The sequence below is a fragment of the Mycetomoellerius zeteki genome, unplaced genomic scaffold (assembly GCF_001594055.1).
Source record: "Mycetomoellerius zeteki isolate Tzet28-1 unplaced genomic scaffold, Tzet1.0 scaffold174, whole genome shotgun sequence".
In the NCBI taxonomy this organism is placed as follows: domain Eukaryota; kingdom Metazoa; phylum Arthropoda; class Insecta; order Hymenoptera; family Formicidae; genus Mycetomoellerius; species Mycetomoellerius zeteki.
Window position 1 is genome coordinate 1,680,709 of NW_017256696.1, and position 17,709 is coordinate 1,698,417.

The 17,709-nt window shown below is 33.2% G+C and overlaps 6 protein-coding genes across 7 annotated transcripts; 3 read left to right on the forward strand and 3 right to left on the reverse strand.

Moving 5' to 3' along the window:
• The first annotated feature begins 111 nt into the window (after positions 1-111).
• ND-B15 (NADH dehydrogenase (ubiquinone) B15 subunit) lies at positions 112-1,282 on the forward strand. The gene is made up of 3 exons (XM_018446180.1): positions 112-318; positions 882-1,025; positions 1,113-1,282. Exons 1-3 carry the CDS (start codon positions 193-195, stop codon positions 1,179-1,181), a joined length of 339 nt encoding a protein of 112 aa, XP_018301682.1. The 5' UTR covers positions 112-192; the 3' UTR covers positions 1,182-1,282.
• A 193-nt stretch (positions 1,283-1,475) lies between these two features.
• LOC108721565 (trafficking protein particle complex subunit 31) lies at positions 1,476-2,395 on the reverse strand. The gene is made up of 3 exons (XM_018446179.1): positions 2,118-2,395; positions 1,725-2,034; positions 1,476-1,623 (listed from the first exon to the last, which is right to left on the reverse strand). Exons 1-3 carry the CDS (start codon positions 2,282-2,284, stop codon positions 1,525-1,527), a joined length of 576 nt encoding a protein of 191 aa, XP_018301681.1. The 5' UTR covers positions 2,285-2,395; the 3' UTR covers positions 1,476-1,524.
• A 520-nt stretch (positions 2,396-2,915) lies between these two features.
• LOC108721560 (WD repeat-containing protein 6) lies at positions 2,916-7,546 on the reverse strand. The gene is made up of 13 exons (XM_018446173.1): positions 7,392-7,546; positions 6,997-7,168; positions 6,597-6,767; positions 6,361-6,511; positions 6,065-6,286; positions 5,579-5,981; positions 5,318-5,449; positions 4,754-5,238; positions 4,470-4,655; positions 3,857-4,392; positions 3,336-3,772; positions 3,073-3,235; positions 2,916-2,995 (listed from the first exon to the last, which is right to left on the reverse strand). The coding sequence occupies exons 1-13, from the start codon at positions 7,456-7,458 to the stop codon at positions 2,929-2,931; spliced, it is 3,192 nt and encodes a 1,063-aa protein (XP_018301675.1). The 5' UTR covers positions 7,459-7,546; the 3' UTR covers positions 2,916-2,928.
• Positions 7,547-7,724: 178 nt separating this feature from the next.
• Positions 7,725-8,944, forward strand: LOC108721564 (putative glutathione-specific gamma-glutamylcyclotransferase 2). The gene is made up of 2 exons (XM_018446178.1): positions 7,725-8,059; positions 8,118-8,944. Exons 1-2 carry the CDS (start codon positions 7,916-7,918, stop codon positions 8,646-8,648), a joined length of 675 nt encoding a protein of 224 aa, XP_018301680.1. The 5' UTR covers positions 7,725-7,915; the 3' UTR covers positions 8,649-8,944.
• Positions 8,945-9,541: 597 nt separating this feature from the next.
• Positions 9,542-12,972, forward strand: LOC108721561 (targeting protein for Xklp2 homolog). Its single transcript, XM_018446175.1, has 2 exons — positions 9,542-9,829; positions 10,546-12,972. Exon 2 carries the CDS (start codon positions 10,667-10,669, stop codon positions 12,893-12,895), a length of 2,229 nt encoding a protein of 742 aa, XP_018301677.1. The 5' UTR covers positions 9,542-9,829; positions 10,546-10,666; the 3' UTR covers positions 12,896-12,972.
• Positions 12,973-14,079: 1,107 nt separating this feature from the next.
• Positions 14,080-16,403, reverse strand: LOC108721492 (mitochondrial import inner membrane translocase subunit TIM44). 2 transcript variants are annotated; one of them, XM_018446050.1, is made up of 7 exons: positions 16,279-16,403; positions 15,668-15,820; positions 15,370-15,610; positions 15,084-15,293; positions 14,874-15,016; positions 14,413-14,776; positions 14,080-14,332 (listed from the first exon to the last, which is right to left on the reverse strand). In XM_018446050.1, exons 1-7 carry the CDS (start codon positions 16,279-16,281, stop codon positions 14,085-14,087), a joined length of 1,362 nt encoding a protein of 453 aa, XP_018301552.1. In that variant the 5' UTR covers positions 16,282-16,403; the 3' UTR covers positions 14,080-14,084. The 2 variants fall into 2 exon arrangements, with proteins under 2 accessions (XP_018301552.1, XP_018301551.1); XM_018446049.1 differs by having other exon boundaries at positions 15,084-15,288; positions 15,365-15,610.
• Positions 16,404-17,709: the final 1,306 nt, after the last annotated feature.

The following is a 17,709-nucleotide window of genomic DNA, read 5'->3' on the forward strand; positions in this document are numbered from 1 at the left end:
CGTAGCGGTCGTAGGGTCTTAAGTCGTAGAAAATTGACCAATCACAGTTGATTATTCTTCTCATATTCGACTGTGATTGGTCAATTTTTTACGACTTAAAACCGCTACGACTTCTATTGTAGACCCCGCATTAGTGGAACGCAGTCTGAGTGAAGAGTGAAGGGGTGAAGTAAGGTTACGAAATTTGGAATCATGTCGAAAAAGGTATACGATTTAACACCAGAACAACGTGAACTCGCGTTGTGGAGAGATGCGAAACGGAAGCAATTACGCGAATTGTATCTAAGAGATTCAGGACACCCGACCAAAAGTCTTCTCGTACGTACATACACGGACATTTAACTTAACCTGTAGGTCCACATATATTAGTGATACTTGTGCTCCGTGGACAATATTTACGCCTATTTATGTTTGATTTATGTACTGATAAATTGTATTCGTTGTTATCATTTATTGCGCGACAGTATTTTGTTCTGTCACTTGCATTTACAAGTTGAACTTGTTATTTCGATCTTTGTATTCCTTGGATTCAAGTATACTCAATATTTTTAAAGAACATGAAGTAGTTTATTATTAAAAATATAATAAGAATTTAAGGTAATAAGAATTAAAAAACCGAATAGGATCTATAAATATGTATATATGTATATAATTTTTGCTTTAATCAATTACGTATACTTTATATTTAAAATTGTCTATATACAAATTATGTAACAGATTAATGAAACGTGGCAATAGCGGAAACTATCTGTTGTACCTTCATATTTACCACTTTGTTGATTTTGAAGTAATAAATAATTGATTTTAGAGAGAATTTAATAATTATGTCTATGTAAATTAATTTTAATAAATTATCATATGATTACTCATTCTATGAATAGTTTGATACAGGAATATATAGATTCGCTGCTGCAAAAACATCGTTGGACATATACTTTGTACCTTCATTAAGACGATACTTGTCGCAAGTTGGAGTGGTTGCATCTCTTATTGTTGTAACTGCATTGGCATTAAAAAAAGACAGGGTAAGCCAAATGTGTTTAAAAAACATAAAATTTAAGAACCGATGTAAAAATATTAATGTGTAATGTGTTATCTTTTTTTTTTCATAGGATAAACGAGAACATTTGTATCGTACTGGGCAAATTGATTATGCAAGCAGATCACATAGATTCTGTTAGATGATTATTTTAATAAAGTACATGCAGTTGATGTGTTTAACTTAACATTAGATTGTATAAAATAAACTTATAAGAAGAAACATATACATATATATTAATGTTAAATGCAATGTATGTCATTAGAAGAAGAAAAACATTAAAAATTTTATAAAAGTATAGTTATGAAAATTCGATGAAGAGTGATACCAGTCTTAAATATAAAAGGTACATACATGAAATATGAATTTAACGCAATAATTAAAGACTATAGATTTATCATAACAATTGATAAACTTGTTATATAGGTATTATATATTTTATCTTTATAGAAAGAGTAATGTAACGTATGTGTTCATTCTCTCTATTACCGATCTTCCAATTGCTTGTCACGTGCAACAACAGCGTCATCGAATTTAACCATATATGTGGTTCCTTTATGCCAGTGTGCCGTTACTTTAGCGGGCTGCAATAATATTTAAAACACTTATAAATTTTGTTCTTGTATAAAAATATAAATTGATTGACAGACTATCTCAAAAAGAATAGATAACTGAAGCTGCTTACAAAGCCGCAATCACAAAGTACAGCCTCCACGATACCAGCGACAAAGGATGCACAGTTCAAGCTCCCTTTATCTTTGGGCACCGACACAAATTTGTTTACTAAGGATTCTTTTTCGATGATGTAATAAGTACGTTCGTCGTCGTTTGCATGTTCCAGTTTATCGGCCTCTCGACCAAACAAGGACTTCCACACTGTACTTTTGATAAATAGCAGTACATTAAGTAGCTTTATCTCACGTTTGCCACCCTTTTCTCGTACCACGAGTAGATCTGTTATCCTGTGTCCGACTTCTGCTCCAATCTCTGCCAATCTAGAGAGAGTTACAACATAAAATAATATATCTTTAAGTGAGTGCGAGACAGTGAATGATAAAGAATAATTTGCTTTACTTACTTATTCTGCAGCTCTGGAACGGTATAGACTCTGTTTTGACAATATTGCACTAGTTCGGAGAATAAGAGGGCAAAACAACTCAAGCTAACCTCTCCTTTACCCTTACTCAAGGATTTATCGAGAATACTGGTCCGTGGTCTTATGGCTGATATCGTGATACTTGACATCTTTATATAATTAAATATGTCATACAATTTTTATAAATATTATGAATTATCATCAACAAACGTTGCGTGATACTGTCAAAATACTACACACCGTACAGCCATTTTTTACGATTACACTGACATCTGATGGCAGTGACGACTAGTGGCGAGCAAATTAAAAAAGAAGGTATATTCGAAATTCGAATATACAATCTTTTGAAAAATTTCAAATAATGTAATCGCATAAACATTCGAATTGTTTTAAGTATATTCAAAACTTTAATTTTTCTCATATATCTTAGAATTTAGAATTTCAAATATCTCTCTTAAATAAAAGTAAGTAATTTTATTTATTTTCAAAAAAATGCAAAATTTCTATGTTATATATATTTATACAATTAGAGTTCATTATTTTACAAGTCCCGTTTTATTTAAACATACTTTGTATAACTTGATTTTTTTTTTTAAATGGCAAAAATACTTTCGCTAGCTAGATAAGAAAGGTATGGCAAATAATCGATTGTTTTTACACATATTTAAATGTGTAATGATTTAATTTATATTTACATAATACTGAGTATTACAAATAGATAAATATATATATATCATACATACAAGACACTTCGGTAGAAAATATTTTTTACATAAATATTTTGTGTGAAATTTTAAATGGACAGTATTTCAAATCCTCGTCCATATATACAAATAAAATCGCTCCAGCTTTTGTCATGGCTGTTAACATTAGCATTTGTAAGAATAGTGAAATAAAGAGGACATAATTATAACATTTAATACATTTTTAAACTTACTTGGGACAACTATATAATTCCATGCCTTGCACATCCGTAACAGATGTGAATACTTGATTTAAGATATCTACGTGTACGACTCCATTGGAACATGAATAATTGTAGGTAATAACTTGCTGATCTATTCCCACGCTACATATTTTGTTGCCTTTCAATTTCACACCTGTTGGTATTGTACACTTTTATAAATTTCTTGAGACTTGTGTAGAATTTACAATACATATAGCTTTAGCTTAAAAAATGTCATATATGCATTAATTTACCAACGATTTGTGTGGAATGTGCGGACGCTGTATTCCATTTAGATAATATTTCAGCTGATAGTTTATTTTCTGATATGTCAATTTTAAAATAGGTGACATTGACAAGATTGTCATCGCCACCGGTAACCAAAAGATATTCATTCTCATTCATATCCTTTAAATCAAAACAATTAATTCCTGACTGATGCAAGCTAAATTCTGCGAAAGGGATATCGTCGAAATTCAAAATATTCTGGTTTCCAGAATTTGCATCCTCGTGTATTTTCGAGATCATGTCGGTAAAATCGAAAAAACGTAATTTTCCGTCTGTATTCATTGTTAATACAATTACTTTGGATTTGTATAATAATACGTGTATCTTCAAAATGCAACGATCTATATATTTAGTAGATACTTTTAAATATATGTTGTTAGTTACAATATCATATACAAGTAGTCTGCAATAGAAAAAAAGGAATATTATTTCATAACTCTCTCATAAAATAACATATCATTCTTGATGAAATAAACAATTAAATTACCTTAAATATCCGTCTGCACAAGCTATAAAGACTAACACATAATTCAATTTAGGGTAATAGGTATAAATATCCATATAACGCGTTTCTGGTTCTTCGATACAGGATTGCTTAGTTTCCTGCCATGGTTTTTTACAATATTGATTTTGTTTATAGAGCATATGAGAATTCACATCAAAACACGACATATTTAGTTTCTTTAATGAATGTGGACTTTTTGGGTCAACACTTTGGAAGTTGAAATTTAATTTCCAAATCTTTAATTGTGCTCTTCCTCCACCAGAAAAGACTAGATATTGAAACTCAGATTCATGTAACATGTTTAATTCAATAACACTTAGGCATCTAATACCCGAAAGATGGCCATTAAAAGTTCCTAAATTTTTGAAAACGTTCCATTGGAAATCGTATTCAAAAATACTGCTGATACGAAGAGTGCAGTCTTCACTACCGGATATGAAAATATTTTCTCGATAATGATCTGACTGCTTAATCGAAATGTATCGCAAGCAACATGTCTCTTTTATGTGAAATCCATTCTGGATATAAAAAACAATAAATATAGAAAGGTTTGTATACTCAATTATTTTCTTTTTAATAAATCAAGATCACTTACCTGTAAAACAGGATGTGAAAGAAAAAGAGAAGAAGTCATATCACATACATGGACCTGTTTATTTTTTATGTAAGCAAAACTGGCTTTTGTGTGTGATATTACACAGTCCCACGATCTATGACCGCCACCGCAAGGAATTCTGACGACTACGTTTTCGTTCAACAAGTTATATATTATAAATTCCACCTGAAAATGTTATTATAAGAGATATAATGTATTATTATACAAGATTTCCTATTATTGTATGTATATATATTTATATGTATAAAATTTTCGATTTATACCTGTTTAAAACCAAATACAAAAAGAATCTCATTTTTTTCCATCTCTTCTACACTTTTCATATTCACTTTTAACATGCCACTAATCCAGTCCATTGGCATCTTTTTTTTATGTAGCATTACCAAGGGCTTCGTGTACATAAAAGAGTCCTTTATTAAATGTATTTGATAAAATCTCAACATCCCATCACGTCCAGATGTTATCAAGTTTTCTCCAAATATACAAAACGATTGGACTCCTATTTTACCATGAATTCTATCAAGTGTTTGAATAGGTTTTCTACTAATATCTGTATTAATAACTGTGTCAAAATATATATATTTCAGATCGTATACATAAATATTCCCAGCTCTATCCCCACATATTAACAAATTATATGATGTTCCGTATTTCACAGGAGAATTAACATCTTTATAGATTATAGCTGCAGTTAACCAACGTTCTCGACTGGGTGGTAATACGCACTCTGCGTGCACTGTAAGATTACCTACATATAATCATAATGTTATATATGTTCCAAAATATATTATGATATTTATGATATAATTGTATAAATGATTACATACCACTCAATAATTTCAAAAGACCATTTGCCCCACATGCTATCAAGTCGGAATTATTCAACCATTGCAAAGAAAAGATTTGTGAATCCATTATTTTGCTTTTCTCTGTAAACTGTCGTAAAGTCCCAAGATACTCTAAAAATACATCATCAATTATTTAATTTTATTAATTAAAAACTTGAGAATGAAAAAGATAATATATTTATAATAAACATCATTTTTATGTGTTGACATTAAGATTTTTATTATAATAAACATTCTTACCTTCGAACACTATTGCATATCCGTCTCTAGATGCAAGGGCAACAAAGTTGCGGTTTGGAGAAACTTGCATGATATAGTAGTGTTCTTTTGTTAAGTATATAGTATTTTTAAGCATCATTTCTTTGTTGTAATGTAAAAGTGTCCCCAATTCAGTAAAGACTAAAATTGTGCCATCGTGCAAATAGGAAACGTATTTAGGAAAATTACATATATCATTACCATCAGGTAGAAAAATTGTTTCTAGACTTTTATAATGTTCAAAAGGTTGCATATGTACAGATCCATCACCTCCACCCACATATACTATATTGTCTTCAGATACATCAATACTCCATATTGGAGCTTTATAGTAAGCTTTATTAAGTAAATTACCTGAGAGCGACCATGTACATATAAGTGAATCCTGAAACAGTAGAAAATTTTTAAAAATATACATAAAAATAAATTGTAACTCTCTTTCACATACAGGTACAATAGAAATCTTACTTCTCCTATTGTTAAAACAATGTCATTTCTAATTAAAGCTTTCCAAACTCTTGCTGTATGCATAAACATTGCTTTTATTGGCTCTATTTTTACTGTCTGCCAGTTTATATTGTTTTTGGAATTTTCATCTTCTGTTACTTTCCAGAATCTGACACTTCTATCATCAGATGTAGAACAAATAAATCGCGAAGACAGATCACAAATAACAGAGAAAATAACACCCTAGAATAAATTTACAAGGTGAGATTTTTATTTTCAAAAATTTTATTTTTTTAAATTAAATATAATTATCAAACCTTGTGTCCTGTTAAACGATGCAAAACCGGCATTCTTTTATTAATGTCATTATATCTATTGTCTACTTTCCATATTAAAATTTCTTGAAATACAGTTCCACTGAAAATAACTAAATTCTCTTGAGAACTTCCTGATATAGAACCACCATAGCTAGATATTAATTAAGAAAATTATTACATTTTTTATGTCAATTATCTCTGCAAGAAATTAATTAACAAAAACCATGAAAGGATACAGAATGCATGTTTTTTCACAGCGTATAATTTGACAAGTTTTATTAAATATATCATATATAGATATATAATTATGGGCAAATAGAATTGCCAATCGTATTTCTTCCTTAAATGATATCCACTTTGCAGCAATTATCCAATCATTGAACTGATCAGTACTTTGTTTTGTAATTCTATACACACATACAAAAAAAATTATTGTACATCATATACAGAATATTCCAGGTTTTAAAAGTAAAATTGTTCTAATATGCTCTGAGTAAAAATAAGAAAAAACAGTTATATAAACATGGATCACAGTCCCTATATAAATCTATATCTTATATAATAATTTTTTAAATTTTATCTATAGATCATATTGGTATTTGGCTTTGCTATATCATGTACATAAAATTATGTTACCTTATGTTGTGTCCTATTTCAACAAATTTGCAAATACATATAGACTTGGCACCAAATACAGCTAATATGTTATCCTCTCCTACTACAATGCCATGTATATTACTTGGATACAGACAATCCAATTTGCACTCAAATTTGCAATCCCTGAATACATAGAGAGTAGATCCCATACCTGCGATAATAAACAAGCGTTCTATAAAGTTGGAAGAATTTATAACTTGATGAAATTTATCTATGTACGAAGCATTAATTATTAACCCTCAAGGTTTTTGTTAACTTCGAAAAAAATTATTTATATAATATTAATACAAAAAATTCTTACAAAATTATTTATATTAAATTAATATTACATAAACTGTGATTATTGTAATTATATTAACTAACTCGTAACTAACCTACAAGTACGATATTTCCTACGCATCGAATAGCGAGGATCTCTGTGCGTAACAATAACGATGCCATTTCATTTATAGTAAATTACATTCATTATCATCAATATAAATGTATTGAGGTGCTACAATCGTTATCACAATTGTTCGTGCTAATCCTCCTTGCACGCCTTGCATTTTCGTGCACATGTCATTCTGTGTGGGAGGAGTTCTGTGCTTGAAGTTTTTCCACTGGACCAACCAATCGGAAAATTTTGTATTAAATTGGCCAATTAGCGACGTGGCAATCGGGACTCGCTTGTCACGTGTACTCGAAACAGATAAACAGGTTATGTTGCAGGGCGTAACAGACGCGTTGGATGTAACATGGAGCATAATTTTGAAGTGGAATCGTCTGCAAGTTATGTCACGGGATTAAAAGACGAACTCGTCATTCGAGAGATTAGGCAAAGTTTACATTGCATGACGTGATTGTCATTGTTGCCGACGATAAAAAGAAATCTTTCGGCCGACGTCGCGAGCGAGCGAGCATGCCGAGCATGTGGGTATTTGGTTATGGTTCTTTAATATGGAAAGCAGATTTTCCATATGAGAAAAAGCTCGTCGGCTATATCAAGGGATACATCAGGCGTTTTTATCAAAAGAGTACCGATCATAGAGGCGTGCCCAATAGGGTAGGCAAGATGCAATTGCTTTCTCTCGCATCAACTATACTTGATCTTCTTTTTGCAGCCTGGACGTGTAGTGACGTTGCTCGCCTCTAGTAATCCCGACGACCAAGTATGGGGACTCGCATACAAGATATCTTCTGAGAATATAGAAAATGTAGTCAATCATTTGGATTTCCGGGAGAAAGGTGGCTATATAAAAAAAACCGTCCTCTTTTATCCCTGTGATTTTTCCAAGTCTACCCAAAGTGGTTCAAATGCCAATGTGTCTTTGAATGATCTCTCGAGGATGACCTTTTCAACGGCATCACTTTCAACTACATTGGATGAAGCTCCATTCTACCTTACTATTTATATAGGTGAAGAAGATAATCCAAATTTCGCTGGTATGGAGAACGTAGATACCATTGCGAGACACATAATTGTTTCACGTGGCATCAGTGGATCTAATATAGAATATCTTTATAAACTGGCATCCGCGATGCGCACGATAGCCCCTGGCGTACAAGACGAACATCTGTTTGCCTTAGAAAGAGCTGTAAAAGAATTGGAGCAGCAGAAAGAAGAGTCATTGGAATTTGATCAATTTTCATAAAACAATAGTTGTATTAATATAAGAAAATATAGCCAATTGTGTCATCAGTCGATATAACGAACTATCTGAATATTTATTTTATTTAATTTTTTTCTTTCTCTCTGTTTAGAGATCTTCTGATTAAGATTGTATTTATGTAGTAAACTTATTAGATGTAATACGAAATGTTTTGATTAAGAAGTTTTTATCACAGCGAATCTCGAGACTATTGATGCAATTGGCTGAGAACTAAAGAGACGAAACTTTTTTGCACTGACCAAAATAATAGCAAAATGATAATATTCCCGTATAGTTAGGCACGAATATTTTTAAACCAATGATAACAATATCTTATTTATCAAATAAATCATATTTTCATATAAAATAGCTGCAATTTTTATCAATAATGACTTCGAATTTTCACTACGAAAAAAATTGCGATAAAATTATAAATTACATAATTCAAAATTCTCTATTAGAAATTATTAATTTTCATGATTCACGTTTACAATAATTTTACTACTAATTTTTTTGGAGTTTTGTGGAAAGTAGAATTTGAAATTCCCATAGCGGGAATTTGTAGGCGAGGTAGGAATTTTTGAGCTTTATGTTTCCCCTTCATGAAAACGCATGCCATTTGTCAGCCAATCGGAACGAACTGCGATCTGGGGGTTTTTTCGTGCATGCGTCTTGCGATAACGAAAAATTTCGCATGTGCGATATCACGGAAGCAAATGCTGGATTCACACTGCATCCGATTTAGAAGACGCAGATGAGAACAAAATAATATAATCCATTACTGCAATTCGCGAGTGAATTTTTACATAATTTTTAGAAACTGTCAGAAAGAAAGTTAATCTTCATAGGTATTAATTTTTTTTTTACTTGCGAGTTAGATGTTTCGTTCGATGCGCATGCGCGAAACTTCGGACCCGGCTAGCAACAACGCAGCCAATCCGGACGAAGCATGGAAAGATTCAAACTTGAACGAGTGAAACGTACGTTTGATTTCGTCGTTGGCTGTTCTCGAGGAACGTTCTCTGGTATTTCGCTCTGTCCCGCCTTTAAAAGTTCAATTGAATATCGAGTGTACGAGCTAAAAGTAAGGTCAGAGATCGCAGGGAGAAGAAGTTTTAGATACACGAGTTCTCTTGTGTGAGAAATAAACAAGAGACGTAAATAACTGACATAAATAGTTACATGTAAGTACGTAGTACTGGCCTTTATTTTGATTCTACAACAACAGTGTGTTGGATCTGCGAGACTTAATTGTTAATTCATTAAAATGAAAATAATATAGAAAACTATTCAGTTGCATAAGTATTTCTCTTGCTATCAAAATAAAACTATTTCTAATAGAAATTCTTTATAAAGGACATAATATAAAACATCATGTTACACGAGATTTTTAATTTTGTTACTTTTGATGTCTTTGTATAAGGAATTTCTCAGATTTAATATTGATGACGAGTTAGAAATGACATTTAATCAACAATCTCTTTTTGATATATGGAGAAATGTCTTTAAATGCCATTAGCTTTGAGATTACTCTTGTGCTCCTTAGACTAATACAATTTAAAACTTTATCTATGTAAATGATAAGAGATTGAGAAGTGAATTGAAGTGTCTAAAAATAATGTCTTATATTTTGGTACATATAATTATATTTCTCTAACAATAACATTTTATTTGCATGTACTTGTCATATTGTTACATCAATTTTGCTAGCCTAAGAATGATTGGAATGCAAATATGGTTATAATTTAGAAATAAAAGAAATAAGAGATACGTAAAAAAGGATACGTTAGTTATCCGTCAAAATAGATTTTTTGTTACTTAATTATTATTTATTATTTATACAATACTATTGTAGATATATCTTTAAAATGATTTAAGAATTCAAATTTTTGTGTTGCAGATTATTATTAGCTACTGTTGGATGGCATTTATATTTTGACTTATAGTGATTATTTTTCTCTTTATGACTTGATACCAGCATATTTTGCGTACACGCTATATATATCTTACTGATTGACACAATGGAGGACCTTGATCTGCAAGCACCACAATGGATAGATTTTACTGAAACTCATAGTCCAATGAGGACGCAGGATTTCTTCGAAAAATCACACTCAATTCACGAACGTATAGAGGATCTTTGTGACTCTACTTCTGAGAATATGGAGAATATTCGGTTCACGTCTAACACAAATGTCATATGTGCTAGCACAGAGGTGCAAGCAGACTTAGAAATTATAAAGAGTACTCCTATCAAAATAGCTTCCCCGAAACATGGTAACAATGAGGAACTAGAAGAGACTACTTATGATCAAGTACTCAGCGACGCGATGAGGCAACTGGAGCTCTGTAAAAAGCCACTTAAAAAAACTCGAGAAGCACTGAATAAAACTACCCAGGAGTCGACTATTTTTATAACACCAAATGTGCCTAAAACCATTAAATCATCTAAAATCGCCTGTCGTAGTGTATCGAATAAATACATTCAAACAAAAGTGGTTAAAAATATCTGTATTTTAGGCACTGACATGTCTGAAAATGCAAAAGGAACATCGGTTAGTCATGCCGTGTTTAAGCCTGAAAATCACACTGAGAATGATCTAGTAGAAAATTCTAAAGATAAGGAAGACAAACAAGGCAAGGAGGAAGACAATAAGGAATATAATGAAAAACATGAAAAAAATATTGAAAAATGTAACGAGGCAGACAATAAGGAACACAACGAGGAAGATGACAAAGAGCAGCAAGATGAATCAAAAGAATCGTCTGACAAGAAGAAAACCAAGGGAGAGGACAGTCAAGATTATGTGGACGCTACGATCGAGTTAGGCAATCGAACACATTCTTCGAATAAACATTCAGTTCTTACCTGGTACAATCATAGACGAAGCTTACAGAAACGTAGAACGTCAGTCAACAAGAAATACGTCAGCCTAGCGGAAGCAGTATCACGCTTCCAAAACGAGACGCCCAAGCGTTTCCACACCAGAAGCAATAAGGTGAATAATACTAGTATGCCACTGTCAAAGACGATGCAGAACCGTTTAAAACCAACGATACCGATTTCACCAGCGCTCATATCGAAGAACAGGTCGCGTCCTGTTACTGTGCTGAGCCGAGAAGAGCGCGAGAAATTGGAAATGGAAGAGATGAAGAAACATCAGATAAAAGCCAATCCGATACCACCTAATGTACTGCGTGGCTCACGAGTAATAAAGAAATCGACGGCAGCCGCGCATAATTCTATGTCTGAATCCAATGGGAAAATTCATGCTGCAAACTTGTCTCAACTCAACAAAAGTCCATTGTCACATCGCGATAAAGCGTCATACGGTCCGAAGAATGTCACGAAGTTGCTGGTGACCGATCCCTCAGGTCTTGTTGTAGAACACGAGGAGATAACATTCTTTGGAGTACCAAAAGACATCAGTATAACGAAAAATGTGACACGCATCGTACCGTTTAGCTTCGAGGCGCGCAATAAGGATCTACAGATAAAAAAGGAGCAACGGCTGAAGGATCTGCAAGAAGCCGGTAAAACAAAGACTGAATTCCATGCCAGACCAGTGCCAAATTTCTCGAAGCCACCAACACCACCGGCCAAACAGCAGCAGCAGCAGAATAGATCAAAGAAATCGATCTTACCTTGTCCATTCAGCTTTGATAATCGGGACAAGAAAGTGTCTGAAAAAAAGGAGCATTTGGTGAAACAACTGCTCGAAAAGGATAAGCAAGCGCGTGTATTCCGCGCGAATCCAGTACCAGTCTTCAAACCCGTAATGGTTCGTGGTAGATCCAAAGAGAATCTTTCAATGAAGAACAAGAGTGTGAAGATCGTAAGCGAGCAAGTGGAAGATCAGGAAAACAAAGAGCCGAATATTGATTCTTTAAAGGCAAAGAGAACGAATATAGAGAAAGCGAAGAACACAGTTTGCACTGTTGATAAACAGAAAGCACCATTGAAAGCCTATCCGCTAAAATTAAACACTGATAAACGGGCGAAAGAACGATGCGAGTTTAACGAGAAGATAAGGCGCAAGGAAATGGAAGAGGAGACAAAGCGTCAGGAAGCAGAAAAGAAAAGATTCGAATCTGAGAAATTAATGAAAACAGAACTCCGCAAGTTAACGGAGATGAAAGCGAGACCGATGCCAATGTACAAAGTGCCATTTATTCTTAAAGCGACAAAAAAGCTGACCGATCCGCAAAGTCCTGCATTTGCGAGTAAACTCAAATCGAAGCAAATATGAACGTGATACATTGATTAGAGTATTTCGGTTGAAAAAAATTTATATAATATTGTGACTCGCTTGTATATTTATATAAAAATTACAACACAGTATAATGTTATGAAGAATATGAATAAAAAACGTAGTTTATATATGTAATTTTTATGAGGTATTCCTCTTCTATCTACATGCATGATTTTATTTTAAATAGAAAAAATAATACTATAATCGTTTGTTCGTAGGATATCATTTTATTCCGTCTCAATCCAAACCGAACTCTTATAATACTCTTTAAAAAATAATCAACAGCTCTCTTTATAATTTAATCGTATGCTATACTCATTCGTTAATAGCTTGTACATGTATACATATGTACATTCGTATATATAGTTTTATTACAGATGTATTTGTGAATATATTCAAACTAATAGATTCTCATATCCATCTCGTGTTGTACACAATTACAATAATATATTTTAAATATGATGAAAACATTTTTAGTTTTTGTGGAAAACTTTTTAACTGCAATATCTGTAATTATTCTTGATGTTATTGATTTTAGTGTGTGTGTGTGTGTATTACAAAAAGAATAAGATTTTAGTTATTTCGTCAATAAAGCACAATCTATTTTTTTCTGTTTATTATATAAAAATTAGCTTGTTCTTGTTATATAGTTGACAATGTAAATATTGTATAAAAATTGATATTTTAATATTTGTCAATATAAATTATAATCAACAAATTTTTTTTCAAAGTTAAATATAGGATAGTACGAAAATTTTGTTAAAGTATATAACACTATATAATTGGTAAAACGTAGTTAAATATAGTAATAATCATGCTTCCGTTAAGTGCAAGATAAATGGATATTAATTATGATCTATTTTTTAATAATTACAAGCTGTATATGATGGCAAAATGTATTGCACCATATGATTTCAAATGACATTTACAAATATATTATCTTGTAAATAACTTAGCACGTATATATACTTAGATCAAATACAATTAAAATTTACAGATATTGCATTGCTAAAATTTTGTGTACATACATAAACATTCCAATTTACAGGAGATACATTGTGTACTAGATGTATGCTAGATCGGTAATCGTTTAATACGATTGTTAAAGAATTCTTGACATGTTCGATCACATATTTTTACTATAATATGAATAATAACGGTAATGTACACGAAAAGTTCGTTCACGCTATACCAATTGCTCCGAACTGGTGGCACTGAGATCTAGTAAACGCCACGCAGCCTTGGAATTAAGTTCCGTTCGATCGCGACACAGTACCCAAACGTAGTTTACACGCATAACTTTCTGGGGATCTCCCTCAATCACTTCGTTCTTCGAGTTTTTTACGCACATGATTTGTTGAGATTGAAAGCTAATTATTAAAACCGGTCCCTGTTCCATCATCTTGCCCATCACTAGATCTACATTGTCAATATCTGTAATTGATATTCCTTCTTTTACTTTTCACGATTTCAAAGTATCGTATAAATGATGAACATTATATGTAAATACGTACCTAAAATTTTACTATCCGAATAATGGCCTAATTTCTTAACTTCCCTATGTGGTTGCGAGATTATGTTGTACGGTCCTTCGTGACACCAGTCTTTCAGAATCTCGAGGTCGCCTCTAATCATCGCCTCGAGAATATTCGGGATGAAGTCAGTCTCGCAGTCCTTTAAGAACTGTATTTTACTAAAAGTGGGATCCAGCTTGCAGATCTCTGTAAGTGTTTCCGATAGCTCGGTCTTTTGAAACAGCCCACCTATAATGTCCGAAACCTTGTCCGTTAGCAATCTGGAAGCGCGTAGTACAGCATTATCTGACTCGTCGAATTTCGTCTTCCAGTCCATTACCTTATTTACGTATGGATTATTATCCTTTAAAAAAACATTCGATATCGTTAAATAGAGGCATTTGTTAATGCTCATTTGTACATTGTATGAAATTTATGACAAGACATTGTGTAATAGGTACCTTAAAATTTTCCCAAGCATTGGAAAACATGTAATCCTTATGCATTTCCACACCTGTTGTTTTTTGATCAGGCATAATTTCTCTAGGTTCTATTGGTATTTCGTTCCTCTTTCTTAGCTTTTTAGGCGGAACGTAAACTTTGCCTGCATCAAGCAATAATGAAATTTAACCTGCTTTCTACTCTCTGTCTATTCAGCCAAATCTATCTACCTAGAATTCCATGTTGGTCAAGTTCATTCCGTACGGCCTCTGCGGTGTGTGATATAGTTTGAAATGCACCTGTCTTACCAAGTGCTTGGCGCTTTTCGGAAATCGTTTCCGCTGCTCCTTTGGCCGATTTCGTTATCTCTTCGCCCAACTGGCCGGCACGTTTTCCTAATTCAGTCTTACTCGCCTCCTCGATAACTTCTTGCATCTTTTAAACATAAACTTGCATAGTCACGCATGCGTAACATTATTATTGTACATTAGTTAATATCGTAGATATGTACCTTTCCTTTAATCGTATCCAGCTTTTCTTTAATCACCTCTGAACTTCTGCTGGCCTCAGATTCAACAGCTTGGAATTTTTGTCGTGCTGTTCGTAACGCTTCTGATTGCTCCAGTTTCTGAGCTTCTTCTCTGAACTTTTTTAATGATTCCTTCATCTCTTTGTTTTTCTGCATTTCCTGCTTGATATTCTCGACCAATTGAGACAGAAAGCTTGGTCGTCGTGCGGAATTCGAATACAGTCGAAGCTGCAAAATCATCATTGCTTATCATAGGTATAACTTATTTGCATAGCAGGAACTTACCGACTGCATTTGTGAATTGAGCAATTCCGTCGATGTCGACGGAAGCATAGGCGACAGTACACGTTCCCTTGAGCCATCTCTTAAGCTTCTTGTTGATCGCACCAATCTCGAAGCTCCTTTTAAACTCACTCTACATGATGCAACGTTCTGCAACTGTTGAATCAATTACAATTCGTTCTTTGAGTGATTTTATTGACAATCGAGTACGTGTGAAATCTTTTTTGTTAGCATTTAGATGTTATTCGACAATCACGCTGAACAATAAGTTTTATTGAGGAAACGTGCGTTGTTCGACATAGAGGTTTCACCGACAATGCGATGCATCGAATAGTCATAAATGCAGTTAATACATTTTCGCGAACAAAGAAAATTCTGTGAGTCATCGCGAATCACCCTAATAATTGTGTAACATCTCGCAATCGTGCGAATGAATCTAACAAACAGAAGCTTTCGAAGGAAAGATAACCTTAACGTTAACGACAAAAACACCGGTTTCTGCGAACGAGATCGTGAATTTATGCACGATTGTCGAATAATGTAGGTGTGGCGTTTCGTTCGCGAAATCAAGTTACCGAGTGACGTCGGTTTAGTTAGTAATACAATTTATTTACCATTTTACGAAAGATTTGTCTATATCCGCGGCAAAAGGTCCTCGTGAATACGCCGTATGCTGACGAATTGCTCGATTACGCCCTCTACGATTGAAAATAACGCCAAACTAGTGCTAATTAGGTTGTCCGCCTTGTTTTCCCTAGAAGGAGCAGTGCTGCCAATGTGACGTTGGCTGCGTTCAGCAGAGGGCAGAGCAAGCAGCTTTGCAACCGTCGTAAAATTCTTCAATACCATTGGTTCTTGCTTTTGGATCCTCATGGATCCAAATGTATAAACCAATGGTATTGAAGAATTTTACAAAGTTGCAAAGCTGCTTTCTCTACTGAACGCAGCCGTCCCTAAACAATGCAGCTAACACAAAAGGAAATTAGTAATTAGTGTATTACTACTAAAATTGCAATGTAATTGCGAATATTCGCAATAAAAAGAAGTCATCTGCAGGTCCCTACGATTTTTGAAAAATAAAATAAAATAAAAATTTTTATTTTAATAGATTTATTCGCGTTGCTTGAAATTTCTAAAAAAATAAAATTTTACTCGAAATATATGTATGCACACGTAATATATGCTGTATTATATCGACTGAAATTTTTCTCGGAGAGGACGTTTTGGAATGTAGACTGGGACGTTGAAATGAGAAAAATTAGCGAAGACCAACCCTGAGAACAGAATAAAATCAGAATAATGTCAATTTGATGTCATATTGTCGAATTTGTGTCATTTTTTGGTCATGATAAAAATCTCGATCTCAGATGATCCAAGAATGACTTTATACTTCGAATGCGGGAATTTCGGATCACCCTGATACATATGAAGTCATTTATATATAAAGTCATTCTTAGTCGTCTGAGATCGAAATTTTTATCATGACCGAAAAATGACATAAATTCGTCAATATGACGTCAAATCGATATTATTTTGATTTTCTTGTTCTCCTTGGGAAGGGCCCAAGGAGAATTTTTACCCATCACGAATCATTAGATTAATGACGTCAGAAGTGAGAAAAAAAAACAATGAATATATATATATTCTTGCGAAATATTAGGTTTGTTCGCATTACTTGCAATTTTTGTGTACTTAGGCCCGTTTCTACCAATGTAGATTAACTTTAATCTTGGTTTAACTAACTCTTCATCTCTTTCTACTTCTAGAAATTAGAAAAAGATGAAGAGTAAATTGAACCAAGATTAAAGTTAATCTATGTTGGTAGAAACGGGCCTTAGGGCCACTTTTACCAACTCCGATTAATTTAATCGGCCCATTAGTCCATTGGAATTGACCAATCGCATTTATAATTTTTTTGACAACAGATAGCGATTGGCGAATTCCAATGGACTATCAGTCCCTAATCAGTCGATTAAGTTAATCGGAGTTGGTAAAAGTGGCCCTAAGTACACAAAAATTGCAAGTAATGCGAACAAACCTAATAT